This window comes from Lepidochelys olivacea (assembly GCF_965140295.1).
Source record: "Lepidochelys olivacea isolate rLepOli2 genome assembly, chromosome: 2".
NCBI lineage: Eukaryota > Metazoa > Chordata > Testudines > Cheloniidae > Lepidochelys > Lepidochelys olivacea.
In genome coordinates, this window is record NC_140412.1 from 188,888,305 (window position 1) to 188,906,845 (window position 18,541).

Here is an 18,541-nt window from a genome sequence, read left to right on the forward strand (position 1 = left end):
CCTTGTTCAGGACCCCTTAGGGTAGGTCTGTTTTCCTCCCCTTGACTGAGCTGGGTAGCTCTCTTTTTTTTTTTTAAGCTTCCTTTCTAGTTGGAGCATGCTCTGCAGGTCTGGAGGCATAGGCGGCGACTCTGTGGCTACTGCAGGACTGGAGCACCCACAGAAAAAAATTAGCGGGTGCTTAGTACCCACTGGCAGCCAAGTTCCCCACCCACTGGCGGCCTCCTTACTTACCCTCCCTCCTAGCGCCTTCCTGCCTGCCATGGATCAGCCGTTCCACTGAGTCCAGGAGGCACGGGGAGGGAGGTGGAGGAGCAGGGATGGGGTGTGCTCGGGGGAGGGGGTGGAACTGGGTGGTAAGGGATGGGCCCGTGGGGGCTGGGCCACAGGCGGGAAGAGGTGGGGGTGGGGGATTGGAGGAAGGATTGGAGTGGGGACGGGGCCTGGGGCTGAGTGATGGTTGAGCACTCCTGGGGAAAGTTGGAAGCTGGCGCCTGTGTCTGGAAGGGTGGGGCTATGTGGGCCCAGTATTGGCTTTTATCCCTTTCGGGCCCAATATGAGGTTTGTATACCTAGTGTTTCTCACGGGTTGTGAATTTTTGTTTACTGCCTGTGACCTGTCCATGACTTTTACTAAAAAGACCCGTGACTAAAATGTAGACTTAATCATAATGCATATGCAGAAGGGGGCTGAAATAAGGTTGTTAATTCTAGTAGTTCCAAACTTTTGTATGCTTGACTGCAATCTTACTGTGCTTTTAACATAAATTTTTGCATATGGTTTGTATGTATGTAGTTTAGTAAGCATAAAATTAATAGTAGAAAGTAAATTAGGCTCCAATCCTGTAAACGTTTGCTCAGTGTTTAACTTTATGCATGTGAGTGGTCCCATTGGTGCCAGTGGGACTACTTGCTGTGTGTAAAGTTAAGCACATGCATATGTCTTTGCAGCACTGGAGCCCTAAAATGTACCTATTACTTCAGACCGCTCATGTACTGACTTCTAACTGGAAGTTAGAAATAGTCTAATAAAAGCAGCAAAATTTGCCTATTGCAATGCAGTTGATTAAAAATTTCTTAAAATCTCAGGCAAACAATAGAGCAGGGGGTTCTCAAACTGGGGGTCAGGACCCCTTAGGGGGTCATGAGGTTATTACATGGGGGTCACGAGCTGTCAGCCTCCACCCCAAGCCATGCTTTGCTTCCAGCATTTATAATGGTGTTAAATATATTAAGAAGTGTTTTTAATTTATAAGGGGGGGGGGTCGCACTCAGAGGCCTGATATGTGAAAGGGGTCACCAGTACAAAAGTTTGAGAATCACTGCAATAGAGTCTTACTGACCGCTGTCATTCCTAATGCTAATTGACACCTTTGTTGATGGCCTCATAAGACGTAAAGTACTCTCCCATGTCAAGAAGTGGGTTTTTTTTGTTCTTTTTTTTTTTCTGGATAGGTTTGTTGCACGTTGGCAGGGCAGTGTAGGAAGCTTGCACTATTGCTACCCATACTGTATTTATTCGGTGGATAGAAGATTTCATTCTTCAGTGTATCTAATCCAACTTCTTTCATGGTATTAACATTCACTTAAGGAATTGTGGAGTGGGAAAAAGAAAACAATAAAATCGTTGTTAGTGAACCCACTCATTTCATTTCTCTGATTATGATTCTCTTCAAATCCTTTACAAGGGACCCCCTGCCTCTGGAGATAGATCAGAGTACATTAGCACTTCAAGAAAGTGCTCAGGTCTTGAGCCCTATTTCATCTGGCACACTGTTGCACGAGTTGTTCTAAAGCTGTAAATACATTAACATTAATTCTTCTTAGAATCGATACAGCCGTGTATTCCACCTGGGTGTGTGCATGCTCATACCTAGGTGGAATACATGTCTGCATCACATCTTGAAGAACCACAGTTATAGTAAGTAACCATTTCTTACTGATTTTACAATATAACTATTTGAAGTTATTGTTTTCAAGACCATTATACTAAAAAATTGTATATAAAGTTAATCTCTCTCTAGTTTTGGAAGAATTCACAGGAAGACATTCCACTACAGAAGTATTAGAGGAGATGTGTTAGAATAGAATTATTTTTATTTTAATAAATAATTTAATAATAAAAATATGGTCATAGGTTAAATATAAACAGTTAAGACATCTCGATCTCTGAAGAAGAGCTTTCTTATAACCTCCTTTTCTGGTCATTACCGTAATAATTTCATGGTGTGATATAAATAAACCATTTGTTCATGAAAATTATAAACTGAATTGTTTGCTCTGTCACTTTTCAGTAATGTTGATTTAGAGAAAGATGAAGATTATTGTATAAAAGGTGAAGTCTGATATAAATCATGCTATATAAATGTATGCAGGGTTGTAATTTTGTTTTGAGTACTAAAATATGTAAATAAATTCAGTAAAGAATAGATCAATTTCCCACTCTCTGCCTTCTTGGCATAAAATAGGAACTCTTTGACAGAAGTAGTCATTATTGATGTTAGTGGTGAACTCTTATCGGTTTTAGTGATCCATATGGACAAATTAATGACATGGGTCTTACGTTCAAAATTTGCCCATGTTTCAGTGACTAGGTATAAAGGATGTACAGTGATTATACGAGAATGATGTTTCCATGCCTCCGTTTTTCCAGACGTCAAAAACAGCTGGGTGAAGTACACCTTTAGTGCTGATGAGTAACAGGTTATTTTTATATACATTTTGAAACTTGTGGCTGTTGGAGAGTCACAAAGCAATTGAAGATAGGCAAACATTTATTTTTTTTTCAATTGATTTTGTATTTTCCTTTTAATTTTTTTAAGAGGCTGTATAATATCATAGTAGGCTATTGGTCTGGCCTTTTCTTGATATACAACTGTCATAAGGAATTCTGTGTGAATTCATTTCAGGTGGTTCACTAGAAATGGTCATTGCGCAAGATGAACAGCTACCTGAAGATGTGGTGAGAGAATTTGGTATTGATTTGGTTACTGGATTACATCACATTCATGACCTTGGAATTATCTTCTGTGAACTCACACCTGGAAAGGTAATGAGTAACATTAGTTGTGTTATAATGGGTATCTTTATGAAATGTTAATGATATCTTTGACATTACAAAATTATTATTTGTATTATGTTAATGTCCAGAGGCCCTGCTCAGGGTTGGAGGCCAGGTGTTGTGCATGAACAGAATAAGAGACAAGTATATGTCCTGAATACCTTACAGTCTAATTAGTTTATTTTCTATCTCTCCTGTCAAGCACTAATTCCCAGCTGCAGAGTGGCAGAGTATGGTATTTGTTTCCATGCTGCAGAATAAAAAGATGAGTCAATAAAGGATTTTCATTATTCATTTAGGAGTCCCTTTGTGTTTATAGCTTTGAATCATTCTGTCATACCCTGTTTACACTAGGAAACCACATACTTCTTCGTTTCTTGGTAATCCTTCATGGCACAAAATAAAACTTAAAAAAAAAAGTAAATATAAAAAACAATGACTTAGTCGAAATTAATACTGTATACAGTACATAAATTATTGTGTAAATAGCAATTGGAGAATAAAGTTGGTGAAATCTGCTTTTAGAACTCCATGGGAAGTTGTTACCAAACATTGCATAAATGAATGATCAACCTACTGTAATTGTTTCCTAAAACAAGACTGCACATCTTTGCCTAGTTTTTGAATTTAGTCTAGTAAAACCCTCATGTTTTTCCTAAAATGTACATAGTGAATCAAAGTATGACCACAATAAACATTTTTGGTTTTGCTTAGTATATTGACTCTGCTCTCAATTGGACTCTCTCCTGTGTGATCACATTTTCTGCATTACCAAGTTTCTTGTAAAATCAGCTATTGTGGATGCATGCGTAAATTCAGTAGATGACGTCATAAGAAATATAGTGCTGCACATTTGTGTATCTGATGGCAGGACATTGAGACATGAATGGAATACAGTAGAGTTGGAAAACTTGTTTTTCCTTTAAAGCTACTAATTTACTGTTAAACCAGGTTGATGAACAGGTAAAATGTTTCTCAGAATCTGATTGCTAGGTGAATAATCCTTTTAGTCAACTCTAGCGTCTATATTTTGGAAATTAAATGTTAAATATTGTAAACGTTAATCTAACAAACTTGAATATGCACACTTTGAAAGATGCATCAATTTTTATCTTTGCTGCAGAGTAATGTAGGTGGCAATTACTCCTTTGAACTCATCGTCCAGTTCAAAGTGTAGCCATCCTTATTTTCAGAGTCCTGCATAGAAAACTGTTCTGGCTATTGTGATATTGCCTCTTTTTCTATGTAACCACAACCTCCCATGACAGCTATGTTCCACTGAAACAATGTAGCTGTTGACCAGTAGAAGACTAATGACTTCAGGAGATGGACCTTCACAGGAGCTGGAACAAGATTTTGGAACTCACCACCAGATTAAATAAGAATGATTGCTAACTTTGCTGCATGCAGAGCAAATGTAAAACCTCTCTTTTTCCATGCTTTCCCACAATATCATCTTCATCGTCACAGGCTCATTTTAAAACAAAGAAACAAAAAGCCCTCTGCCCAGATCTGTCTAAAATAAAAAAACCCACCTTTTGATGGCTGTGAAAAAAGGAGGTTGTTGTAGTCTTTCTCCCCCCGCCCCCCCAACCACTTGTGGGAGGCATTCAGCTATTACTGTGATGAAGGCCATATAAATACAAATAAATTTAATGGTAATGAGACTTGATCAAAACTTAAATCTTAGATAGGTTGACTGGAAAATTCAGCTTCTTGAAACAGTCCTTATATTTAAAAGAAACAACTTGGTGTTCACTTTTGTTTACCTCTGTAGATACTTCTGGAAGGGCCTGGCACACTGAAGTTCAATAACTTTTGCCTGGCTAAAGCAGAGGGTGAAAATTTGGAAGAATTTTTTGCTTTAATTGGGTCAGAGGAAGGAGGAGGTGATGATGGCTGTGAAAGCACTCCACAAAGAAACTTGAAAAATAGACTCAAAGGTACAGCATATAGTATATTGTTTTATCCAGTTAAAATTAACTAAACCCAATGAGGCATAATGAAATGTTTTAAAAATGTTTTGATTTTAAATCATGTTGAGAGGACGGGGTCTTATTTTCTCTGCCAGAAACTTTTAAAATAGTAGTCTTTTGTAACTATTCTTTTTGTGGATGCAGGAATTAAGAATGCTAGGTTTTTCTCAGAAAACTCTACGTTAGTAATGAAACATTTTATTTTGTTTAGTTCTGACAGTGTCTATGACAATGTAATAGGAAGCATTATGGGAATTTGTGTATGGTACAAACCGCAAAACAAGCTACACTACCTGTTATGAAAATTAGAGCAAATAAAATGTAATTGTGAAAGGCAATTGTTGAATAAATTGTTACTAATTTATCTGTACATACAGCTATTGCTTCAGGTGACTATATTTTATCTCTTCTCCTCACTGTAATTAATGCTACTGTTAGCTTAAGGCAGGGGTTCCCAAACTTGGTTCGCGGCTTGTTCAGGGTAAGCCCCTGGTGGGCTGCGAGATACTTTGTTTACCTGAGCATCTGCAAGTACGGCCGCTTGCAGCTCCCAGTGGCTGCGGTTCACTGTTCCCGGCCAATGGGAGCTGCGGGCAGACATACCCCTGCTAGCTTTGATTGTGCTAATGCACTAAAAATAGAAACATAGCCACAGTGGCAGGAGCGGCAAGCTGCTCCAAGTCCAATCCTGTCTGAGACCATAGGTTCATGCTGGGGACAGTCAGTCCCTCCCACATTTGCGCCACTGTGGCTACACGTCAATGTTTAGCAGGTTTGCTCAATCAAAGCTAGTGCAGGTATGTCTCCTCAAGCTCGAATTTACAGCTTTTAGTGCCAGTGTAGACCTATCCTTAGTCTCATGTAAGAAAGATTTTGGTAGAACAGACAATCATTGATATCCTTAAGTACAGGGAAGATTGCTAGCCCGCGCTTTAAGTGAGTGCATGACAGGTACATAGAGAAGAAACAGCTTTTACATACACGCAGTCATGTTTCCTACCTTCATAACAGTACAAAACCAAGTTTAGCAAACATACAGCATAACATACATCTGTGAGAAGAAGTAATAAAGGCTGTTTTATCATTTTAGTGTGTCTGTTCTGAATAATCTTCAAGGTACCCTTGAATTAAAGCCCAGATCAAGGTATTCGAGTATAGGGACAGTGAAGCTGAATTTATATTACTGTAATTACATAAACTTACAGTGTGGCTGTGCAAGTGAGTGGTTGGTTTTTACAATGAGTGTTGTAGATGTAACATCACATCTCTGAAATTCAACTTTTACTGTACAAACATACATCTCTCAATCATTTCCCAGTGGCATTGGTGAGTTTTCAGTAATTTCAATGGCTGGTGTGCTGCTGTTTCAATTTTTTTTTACATTTAAAACAATAAACCAATTTTCAGGAGTCATTTTTAAAACAAAATGATCAGATAGATAACAGACTTTAAATGGAGCAAGGGGCCTAATTAACTAGAAATATTAACTCATTAAATTTGGGTGGGTGGGTTGGTTGGTTTGGTTTGTTTGTTTATTTTAGGTTGTCCTTCTGTGTCTGATATAGACGAATGGGGGAAAAATAAAACCGAGTTGGCTATTACATTTCTCATTTCCTCGTTTAAGTGCAAATGGTATGATTTTGTAAACATTTAGAGTAACCGTTTGAACTTTCATATGGAGGTACCTAGTATATGGAGCAGCACATATAGAAATATAAATAAATCCATTTTAGATTACAGCTAACACAGCAAAATTCAATCCTTTATTTAGAGCCTGTTGAGCTCCAGCTGTATGGTGAAAGCTGGTGTATGTGGAAATGAAGGCTGGAACTATAGTAAAGCAAGGGAAGATATTATGAGGTTGCCAATAGTTTACAGCTTCTGAGAAGTGCTGAAATAAGTAGCATTAAGCCAGTTATAGGCACCTATGTGCCTAATAAACAGAAGATCTTTATCCTTAAGGGATTAAACTTTGCACTCCACAATCAGTAGAACATAAATAGTTCCTTCAGCAAATTTTTTTGTTTTTGTTTTGTTTTTTCTTGAAATGAAAATCTTCTAGAGAGGACCAAACAATACTGTGTAGTGTATTTGCCTACATGATGTGGCTAAGGAGATATCAAATCAGTTTAAATGGGAGGACAGAAAATCAATTCTAACCCATCTGTTCTTGATATAAAATTATTAGGGCTGTCAAGCGATTCAAAAAAAAATCACGATTAATCGTGTTAAACAACAGAATACCATATATTTAAATATTTTTGGATGTTTTGTACATTTTCAAATATATTCAATTACAACACAGAATACAAAGTGTACAGTACTCGTTATATATTTTTTTATTAGAAATATTTGCACTGGAATGGTGGTTGAAGCATGAAGGGATATATGAATCTTTAGCGCATCTAGCATGTAAATATCTTGCGATGCCGGCTACAACAGTGCCATGAGGAAGCCTGTTCTCACTTTCAGGTGACATTGTAAACAAGAAGCGGGCAGCATTGTTTGTCTGAGCAATTGGCTGAACAAGAAGTAGGACTGAGTGGACTTTTAGGCTTTAAAGTTTTACATTGTTTTGTTTTTGAGTGCAGTTATTTTTGTACATAATTCTATATTTGTAAGTTCAACTTCTGTGATAAAGAGATTGCACTACAGTACTTATAATGGGGGAATTGAAAAATACTATTTTTTTTTACAGTGTGAATATATGAATCAATTTCAATTGGTATTCTATTGCTTAACCGTGCAATTAAAGCTGCGATTAATCATGATTAAGTTTTTTGAGTTAATTGCATGAGTTAACTGCGATTAGTCAACAGCCCTAAAAATTACGTAAAGTATTTCTCTAACTCACTGAACTCCAGTTGACAGAAGCTTGGTAACATCCTTCAGGATTGTTTTGCATATTTCATCGTTCCATGTTTTCCATACTTGGAATTAAGTGAAGATATGTCTCACTCAGTTGGACAGCAGAGAGATCTTGTATACTGGGCTTCCTAGAGTGCAGTGGAGAAAAGGCTTTGGTGGACTGGGACTGTGCTGTCCTCCTAGACATGGTTGAGGCAGCACGTCCGTGCTGATACTTTTTAAAGTCTGTCAGGTGCCTTCAATGGCAACACCCTATGATCTATGGTATCACATTTGATCCTACCACTAGTAGGAGGTGGAGTTGATTTAGAGTATGTGTGCTCCATTTACATCTCAGAGAACTTGGAAGTTAATTTGGGATAGTGAGTTATATATTGAAAGGCCCTCGCCTATGGGGTATGACAGAGTTAATTCTGTCGCCCTTTTGTTCCACACATATATATATATATATGAAGCTACTGGGAATCTCAGTTAAAAAAACAACTTGGGCTGCTAGTGCCTTCAATATGGACTTCACACTGCTATTGGGTATCCATTTATTAGCAGTGGCTTGAAGTATATTCTTCCATCTGTTACTGGCCAGGAGACTTTCCATCCTCCCTCTGGATGCTGTCCTGGCTACTGTGAAACATATTTTTTTTACAATAGGCTTAATTATTGCCGTGCCTTGTACTTAGGAATAAACTCTGGTCATTAAAGAAACTTCTTCTGTTCCAGAATGCAGCAGCCTTTTCACTCAAGAAGTCTGGTCCATACAAATGCATTATAAGTGCAGTAATTGAGATGCCACCAAGTAGGAGAACAAATTCAAAGTTCTGTACTTAATCTTCAAAACCCTCTATGCTATGGGATTGAACTATTTCAGTTACAGCTTCTCTCTCTTCAAAATGCTGATCTGCCACAGTACTTATTAGGAACAAGTGAACTATTGACAATAAGCTTTGTCTCCTGCTCGCGTAAGTTTCACTCTTTCTTAATGGAACTCCCTATTGCAAGAAACAAGAATGATGATGAACCTACTGTATCCAGGAAGAAACATGAACCGAACAGCCTCTTTGATATATCTTTATCAGAATGACTGCAATTGTGTGTGTGTGTGTGTGTGTGTGTGTGTGTGGGGCGGGGAGGGTTAACAATCTATCCCCTCTTACAAGCCAAAACCTAAGGATAAAAGAAACCAATAAGTGCTCTTGAAAGGAGGATGGAACTGAAAATTTTGTTGACTTTGTCTAACCCTCAGTGACTGTGGTATAATACAGCTGGATAATAAACTTTCTATTTTTATTCCTCCTGTGTTGAGGTTAATTGGCAGACAGGCGTGTTGTATCTACAAGTTATCTTTTGTATATGAAACATTATTCATGATTTATATTCAGGCATATTATAAAAAGTAAGGTGTAGTATTGAGAAAAAATGGAGTTTGGGATCAGTAAATAAAAGTGATTTAATCTGAAATGTCCTAAATATCTAGGTAGCTCTATAGTCATTCTCTGCTAGTATGACACAGGGACTACAAAATTATATGTAACAGGAGAGGATGTCTGCTTCACTCTTTTAGCAGCACTCCAGCCCACTTAAAGAAAAGGGATTATAGGAAAATTAAAGAAGATTATTCTGATAAACCATTTGCCTTATAATTGGATTTGTGTATTTTGTTGTCAGTATTTTTCATTTAAGTAAAAATACAGAGAAATTGGCTTAAATTTGTAACCAATATCCTATTTATTGGCTTCAACAGGAGTTTCACCTGTGCAAGGATTGTGGGAACAGACATCATGTGAATAAATACTATGGATAATTTTACAGTATTTTTTTCTGTTTGTTGGGACTCATCTCGCCCTCAGTTGCATGGTGTACATATCTCTAATTAAATTGCATAAAATGGTCCTCTCCTTCTTAAACAGGGATAAACATTTCTATGAATCTTCAGTTCTGTGGCTTCTACTCAAAAGGGGTTATGTGTATTTTACAAAACACAGAGTACTAAGAAAAAATCATTCCAACAGAGAAGTCATTGCATTCTTCTCCTTCCTCTTCTCTTGTACAGTCTGTGAAAACTGACACTGCAATTTTGTCTTTCATGGCTGTGTTCCCAATTTCCCAAACACTGAAATGCCTCCATTCCTGTAAACTATTGTTACTAATATTGAGTTTAAATAAATCTATATATTTAAAAGTAAACTACATCTATTTTGTGTTTGTGTACAGCAAACTGAGCTCAGAAGAGAGGAAGCCCATTTTGAATACACTTTGTGCAAATGTGCTTCACAGAGCTTTTAAATACAGTTGGCATTTTTGAAGCTACTGTGGGTGATGGTCATCTTAATGAAAAGTGGCATTGTCTGAAAGAGTGGGAGTCCAGTATGGCAGAATGTAGACCTATTTCCATCCTATTTTAATACTAGTTTAACATAGGAATAGCTATACTGAATCAGACCAGTGGTTCATATAGTCTGGTATCCTGTCCATGACAGCATTCAGTATCAGATGCTTCAAAGGAAGGTGGAAAAACTGCAAAGGGAAACCACCATAAACGGTCTATTTTTTTTATTGTTATATATATCAAGATCATCCCCTCCTTCTGCCTCCACTTCTCTCTCTCCACAGGCTATTGCTGACTTCTTCCAAGAGAAACTGACAAAATGCAATGTGACCTTCCCATCCCTCCCACAGCTCTCTCCTTCTTCTCCCCATCATAGATGCAGAAGCTTCTTGTCTGTTCCCTAACCTGTCCTCTTGGCTCAGTGACTGCATCCTATCTTCTGGGCTGCCTTCTCTCTCATCTCCTTCCTTACTCTTCTCCTTAACCCATCCAACTACTGCTCCGTCTCCCTTCCCCCTTTTGTCTCTTAGCTCATTGAACATACTGTTTGCAATTGCTGTCAGGAGTTCCTCTCCTTCAGTTCCATCCTAAGCCCTCTCCCATCAAGCTTCTGCTCCTTGCAGTCCACTGAAACCAATCTCACCAAAGTCTCTAGTGACCTCTTCCTAGCTAAAGCTCAGAACCAGTACTTTGTCATCATTGACCTGTCAGTTACCTTTGACTACATCACCCATGCTCTTCTTGAAATTTTGACCTCCCTTGGCTTCCATGACTCAGTTCTCTTCTGGTTCTCCTCCAATCTCTCTTACTGCTTCTTCAGAGTGCCCTTTCGGGGATTAGCCTCAATACCCTATCAGTTTTCTATGCAGGCTCCACAGGCTCATGCCTTGTTCCTTTCTCTTCTCCCTCTAAACCTGATCTCTGGTAATCTCATCTGTAAACACAAATTCAAATACCAGTATCCATGCTGATGACTCATAGATCTGCCTCTCTTCTTCATTCTTGTCTCCATCTGTCCAAACTAAAATCTTGACCTGTGTCTCTGACATCTTCTTGTAGATGTTTAGTCATTAGCTCAAGCCCTCCCCTACTTCCTTTCTCAGTCACTCTGGACAATACCACCAATCTGCCTATCCCTCCATCCCCTAATCTGGGTGTCATCTTTGATTTGGACCTTTCTGTAGGTACATTAGAAAATTACAGCACAAAACGGTAGATGTTCTTCTCAGATTATCTGTAGGTTTCAGAGTAACAGCCGTGTTAGTCTGTATTTGCAAAAAGAAAAGGAGTACTTGTAGCACCTTAGAGACTAACCAATTTATTTGAGCATAAGCTTTCATGAGCTACAGCTCACTTCATCGGATGCATACTGTGGAAAGTGTAGAAGATCTTTTTATACACACAAAGCATGAAAAAAATACTTCCCCCCCACCCCACTCGCCTGCTGGTAATAGCTTATCTAAAGTGATCCACTCACGAAAGATTATGTATAGTTGAAGTGAAATAGGAATATAAATAACAAAATAGTTTCCACAATCCCACTGAAAAGGTATATCAGAGTGAAGTGAGGATAGTTGTCTAATGAGAGGCAAGGTTGTGATCACAGGACTATAAGTCAAATTCCTGAGTTTCTACCTCAGATCTGACATTGACGTTTTCTGTGCCACTGGGCAAGGTACTTAGGGAAACTGAGGTTCAACATTTATCTCTAAATGGAGATAATGTATACACCACAGAGGTGAGGTGGGAGGATTGACACGGTGGCGTTTTTTAAAATTCTGAATTGACTATCCATTCAGCCTTTACACAAGTTGCCTTATCTATGTTTTATTTTGTAGGATCTCCTGTATACACCGCTCCAGAAGCAATAAAGGGAGCTGACTTCTCCATAGCTAGTGATTTGTGGTCATTGGGCTGTTTGCTTTACGAAATGTTTTCAGGTTGTGTTTCTATCTATCTATCTGACATTTGTGATAATTTGGGAAAATGAGTTTTTGGTACACTATAAAGACTTCCAATTATTTAGGAACCTTGTAAAATAATCAGCTGAGATACTGTCACTAAGATCTGAGTTATAGTATAATTATAATATATGGTTTTAACTGCTTCTAGTGCTCAGAATTATAATTTGCTAAATTATAATAACAGCTTGAGCTCCCATTCTCATTCAAGGGTTTTATGCTCTTAAACATTAAAACAATTTAGCAAATGCATTAATTTGTTCTTTTAAAGGTAAAATTCACTTTAGCTGTTTAAAATTGCACTACTTTAGCTTAGTGAAGGGTTGGGAGAAGGGAGCGGGAAGGGAGCATTTAGGAAGGGGAAATCTCCTTCAAACCAGGTTGCAGGGTTGTAGCCCAATCTTCCTGTGGCAACATACACAGTATGCTAGCCTATTGGATTAACATAGATGTGGGTCTTGCTGTCCTCATTATCCACTCTGCTGATATCTGGGGCTACCATGGAGACCCGTTTTGGGACATAAGACATGAAGGAGCATTTTTAATGGCTGTCCTGCCCATGTTTTGTTCTGCAGTCCTCATTGTTCACTGGCTCTCACCAACAAAGTTATTTGTAGTTAAATTGACATCAATTTGTTAAATTGAGTTCAGATTGACGACACTTGCTTCTTGAATGAGAATTATTTAGTAACAATTATTTTGCAGTTTAACCAAGTTTGATAGAATTAAGTGAATCTACTTATGTTTACAGGAAGACCTCCATTCTTCTCTGAAAGCTTTTCTGAATTAATTGAACAGATTTTATATGAAAATCCTTTGCCACTTAAATCTAAAGGTAAGGTTTTCTTATAGTTAATGAGTCAAACTAGAGTAATGCTTAAAATGTAGTAGTCAGGTTTGTTTGTTCGTTATGTTGATAACTATATTTTGGTTTGCAAAGAATATTCTGCTTAAAATTCTTAATTGCAGAAGTGTATTTTCTCATTAAACTAAACTTGTATTAGCAGAATTGTAAGAAATTTCTATCCCTAAAACTGAATTTTTTAGCTCTGATGCAAAAACGGTTTAGTAAAATTTCTAAAACTTCCTATGGACTTGTTCTCAAATGCCTTTTATGGGTGTGAAGAAGTGTGGTTTCAAAGTAAAAATACAGGGTTGAAACAGTGTACATAAATAGTAATTTAAATAACATAGCAGACGTACTCACCTACATCCATTTGCTGACCAAGTTACAAGTGTCAAAGCAGTGTAATTTGCACTGATTTTAGCATTCATTTAATTTGCAAACTGAGTATACTAATGTAGTATTCTGTAGTGACTAACTGAATCAGTGAGAGTTGTGCCTGTTAACCTGAGGCATGAAAATGATCCTGGGAAAGTGGTGAATGGTGCAGACAATTTAATGTGGATTTGGAGCTGCTACACATTCCTCTTCCATTCACTGCATGTGTATTAAACATAGAGTTGCTAACCCTCCAAGATTGTCCTGGAGTCTCTAGGAATTCAAGATTAATTTTTAATTAAAGATTATGTCATGAGATGACACCTCCAGGAATACGGCCAACCAAAATTGGCAACCCTAATTAAATGTGAAGTGCAAATAAAATCTCTGAATTCTGTCTATTGCAGCAGTAAGTAATGAATATTTCCCTTAGCCTAAAGGTACTTATACCCAGAGACTACACAGTAAAGAACAAACTTTGAAACAACATGCACAACAGTATAAAAACAGATTTATCTGAGCCCTTGTGGCTCCATGCTGCAGCAAAATTTTGTACAGTTCCTGTACTATCATCATATGGTGCTGGAGGAGTGCATATGGAACTGTACTCATGAGTCACTTAACATTTGTGTTTTAGGTCTTTTACTTGTTTGATAAAATAAATATTAACTGTAAAATTAGGTGCAATCTTTCTCAGAACAAATCATTTACTTTGAATAATTTATATACTATGGGCCATCCTGCCGTTCATCTATGTGTACAATTTCCACTGGATTCAATAGAGACTAACCAATTTATTTGAGCATAAGCTTTCGTGAGCTACAGCTCACTTCATCGGATGCATCCGATGAAGTGAGCTGTAGCTCACGAAAGCTTATGCTCAAATAAATTGGTTAGTCTCTAAGGTGCCACAAGTACTCCTTTTCTTTTTGCGAATACAGACTAACACGGCTGTTACTCTGAAAACTGGATTCAATGGGATTTCTGCTCTTAGAAGGAGCTCCGAATATGACCCTGTATATGAATGTGTTTTTTAAATTCAATAAATGAAATCCTTCTGTGGTACGGGGAATTGACACACCTGGTCAATTATCAGATGCAATCAACTCTAGATTTTGGGAAGAAATTTCTTAAAGGATGAAATTCTACCCTTGTGCACATGTGCACAATTTTAATTAGGTTCAGAGAGTTGCGTGTGCATTTGAGGGCAGAATTTTTCCTCTTAAGCATCCTTTAAAATGCAAAAAGGTCATATTTAAAACTTTGGATTCATTCAGTGTGTGTTTTGAATATGTTTTTAAATTAAATTTAAGACATGGTTAATTAAAAATAATTGTATACAGCATACAGTTTAGTCTTTTGTTCTATAAGTAATGGGTTCTTCTTCTTCTTTGAATAGTGTCCTATGGGTGCATCCCCTGTGCTTTTGATTGGAAACTTTTCATAACAATGTGCGTTCGGCCTGTGCGTACATGCATGCTAGTTTGTGTCACGCCCTGTGAGTTGCTACATAGCCGTGCACAGGCAAACCTCCCTCAGTTGCTTCTCAACAGCCTCAGCTTGAGATGGAGCTCTGGCAGTTGTCCCCGTTGAGATTACTTCAGCTGTGTCCCAGTTTTTATTCTAGTGCTTCTCTTATAGTAAGTGTTTGTGTAATTAGTTAGTAAGCAGTAGTAGCTTTAGCTTCCTAGTTTAAAGAAAAAAATAGGAAACTTCTCATATATTATATAGATAGATAAGTAGTAGATAAGTGCGTAGACAAGGTACCGGTAGTTCTTGTTCACTGGGAGGTTATGCCTGGTTCTCCTAGTTTTAAAATGTCTGTCGTGCCAGGAGGCAATCCCGGTAAGTGATGGGTACTCCCAGTGCATCGATGGTCTCGGAATCGCACATTCCCAGAAGTGTAACTTCTGTCTGACATTGAGCCAGAAAATAAAGGGAGATTAAACTTCGTCTCCTCATTATAGTAAACTCGTTGCATCCATCTTCTGACCCAGGCCAAAGGACCCCTTCTGTACACCTGTCTCCAAGCAAGTCTGCTGCCTCCACTATTTCTAAGTCATGCTCCTCGAGGGCATTTAAGAGGAAGACCTCTCATAAGACTTCCAAAGATCATGCCCTGAGTTCACCAGGTAGGGAATTACCTCAAAAAAAGCCGAGGTTGTCGGAGTCTTCAACCAGGTCAGCATGCTCTGCTCTCCAATCTGGTACCTTTGAGGCTGCTGATTCCTCAGGTACCAAGGGCATTGTTAGCCAAAAGATGGCAAAGCCTCGGGTGTGGAGAGATCGTTGGGACCATCGGCAGACCAAGGTGGCAAGAAGTGCGCTTCCTCTGCTTCCTCGTTATCAAAGATGCCTGCTTGGGTTCCTACTGCATTTCCCTTGAAGCAGACAAGATTCACAGTACCTTCAGCTCCCTTGGCCACTACTACGTCTCTGCAAACCATGGACTTGGTACCAACAGCATGGTTGTTACCTCAGGAGTTTTGTTTTCCCCGAGACCTGGCTGAGGTGTCCAATTTTTCATTGCTGAGAGATAGGCAGCCTTCTTGTACTGCCCTCTCTGGGAGACCTGATCCTCAAGAAGAAACCTTTGAGGAGCAGGAGATAGAACTGATGAAGAGGTCTCTCTTCTGACCAACAGCTCCTCTTCATCTCTGGATGATGCAGTTCTGCCTCATCCTCCATCCTTGGAGAATGATTTTAAGCAGTTTCAGGATCTAGTCAAGAGAATTGCTGACTCCTTGCAGATCCCTATCGAGGAGATTTAAAGCATCATAAGCTGCTTGACATCCTTCAGACAGTCTCATTTGCCCACGTAGCCTTGCCTGTTAATGTGGCCCTTCTGGACACACCTCATCTACTATTTCACCTACATGCAACAGAACAGATAAAAACTTCAGGTGTTTTGCTGGAAAGTAATATTTCTTATTTTCTCATCGCTCTCCTAATTCTTTGTGGACAATGCAGTTAATAAACGGGGAAGGTAGCACCATGCTAAATCTACGTCTATGACAAAGATCATAGCATTTAGACCTACTTGGTAGAAAATCTTATTAATCAGCTTCTTTACAATTTAGAATTGCCAATCTACTAGGTATTAATGGTGAAATATCATATAAATTACACCAAACTGAACTCTTTTGTTGACCGATTACTGGCAGAACATAGAGAGCAATTCCAGGCAATTTATTGTGGATGGCCAGCTGCCTTCCAGAACTTCACTACAAGCCTTACTCGATGCTGCTGATACTGCTGCCCATTCAATCTCTACGGTGGTAATTATGAGACGGACTTTTGGCTCCAGATTTCCAAAAGAAGTCCAGAATACAGTGGAAGACTTCCCTTTCAGTGGGTCTAAACCAGGGGTGGCCAACCTGTGGCTCCAGAGCCATATGTGGTTCTTCAGAAGTTAATATGTGGCTCCTTGTATAGGCACCTACTCTGGGGCTGGAGCTACAGGCACCAACTTTCCAATGTGCCGGGGGGTGCTCACTGCTCAACCCCTGGCTCTGCCACAGGCCCTGCCCCCACTCCACCCCTTCCCGTCCCCTCCCCTGAGCCTGCCATGCCCTCACTCCTCTGCAGCCAGAGCCTCCTGCACGCCACAAAACAGCTGATTGGGACGTGCAGGGAGGGAGGTGGAGGCTCTGATCGGTGAGGCTTCTGGTGGGTGGGAGGTGCTGGGAGTGGCAGGGGGGGAACTGATGGGGGACTGCTGACATATTACTGTGGCTCTTTCGCAAGGTACATTGGTAAATTCTGGCTCCTTCTCAGGCTCAGGCTGACCACCCCTGGGCTAAACTGTTTGCAGATAGCGTGGATGAATCTCTGAGCACGTTAAAGGACTCCAGGGCTAGGTTGCTTTCTCTTGGGATCTATACACCTGCCTATAAGAGAAGGTTTAGCAAGACTCTGACAGCTCAGAGATCCCATCCTGTGCAATTCTCAACCTCCTAGAGGTTGTATGAACCACATCAAAAAAGACAGAAATTCCAGAGACAGAAACTATCCGCCTCTCAGCCTTTGACCTCATACCCTTCCAGCTCCAAGCAGCAATTTTGGTGGGCTGACTGAGGTCTTGAATGACCATCCTCATCCTTACCAGCTGCACCAATTCAGCTGTCTTCTTCCCTTCAGCGACCACCTTTTACCACTTCAGGCAGGCTTCAGAGTCTATCCCCACAGACAAGTGGGTTTTGGAGATCATCTCCCCAGAGTACACCATCCACTTTACTACCCTTCCACCAACCAACCTCCCTGCCCAATGCCTCTTTAGGGATTCCTCTCATGAGAGCTTGCTTTGTGAGGAAATGGAGTCTCTTCTATACTTGGGTGCTATAGAACCAGTCCTTATGCAGCACAGAGGAAAGGGATTTTATTTAAGGTACTTCCTGGTACCAAAAAAAGAATGGCAATTGGAGACCCATTCTAGATTTGAGGTTACTCAACACTTATGTGAAACCATCAAAATTCAAAATGGTGACATTTGCAGGTGATAATTGTGTCACTAGATCAAAGGAATTGGTTCTCAGCCCTTGACTTTCTGGATGCATATTTCCACATTGCGATCCCCCCCCATCTCACAAATGATTCCTATGTGTTACTATTGGCCAGGATGCTCCTTTTTGGACTGTCATCTGTCCCGAGGGTCTTTTTGAAGGCCATGTCGGTAGTAGTGTCTCAGCTCCGCAGGAAAGGTATTTTAGTGGCCTCTTACCTGGATGATTGGCTGCTGAAGGGTCACTCTCTGGAATTAAGTTCATGGGTAACTTTTGAAGCCATAGATCTCTTCCTCAAATTGGGCCTACAATTGAACATTCAAAATTTCACTCTGAGCCCTGTACAAAACTTAGCATTCATAGGAACTCATCTCCGTTTAGTAACAGCAAGAGCCAAAGCACTGCACAGATTTGTGGCCTTTTCCGACATAGCAATACAATCCAGCACAGCCCCCAAACCTTTGTTTTATATCAACTGGCAAGGAGGAGCAAGAGTCCTCTCCCTCTGTGTAGAGGCTGTCAAGCTTAGTAACCAGTGCATATGCAATCAGGTCATTGTCACAGGGGTTGTCTTCCAGGGGTTCAGAATGTGACCGTAGATGCATTTAGCAGGCACGTATTCCAAGAG

At 39.5% G+C, this 18,541-nt stretch overlaps 1 protein-coding gene across 2 annotated transcripts in view; it reads left to right on the plus strand.

Annotated features, from left to right (window-relative positions):
* ULK4 (unc-51 like kinase 4) overlaps positions 1-18,541 on the plus strand; it is a 381,762-nt gene that overhangs the window by 11,320 nt on the left and 351,901 nt on the right. For both annotated transcript variants that reach the window (XM_084619803.1, XM_084619802.1), the window contains exons 4-7: positions 2,910-3,049; positions 4,839-5,004; positions 12,067-12,168; positions 12,941-13,024. In XM_084619803.1, the coding sequence (XP_084475929.1) occupies positions 2,910-3,049; positions 4,839-5,004; positions 12,067-12,168; positions 12,941-13,024 (492 nt within the window). The remainder of the gene's footprint in view (positions 1-2,909; positions 3,050-4,838; positions 5,005-12,066; positions 12,169-12,940; positions 13,025-18,541) is intronic.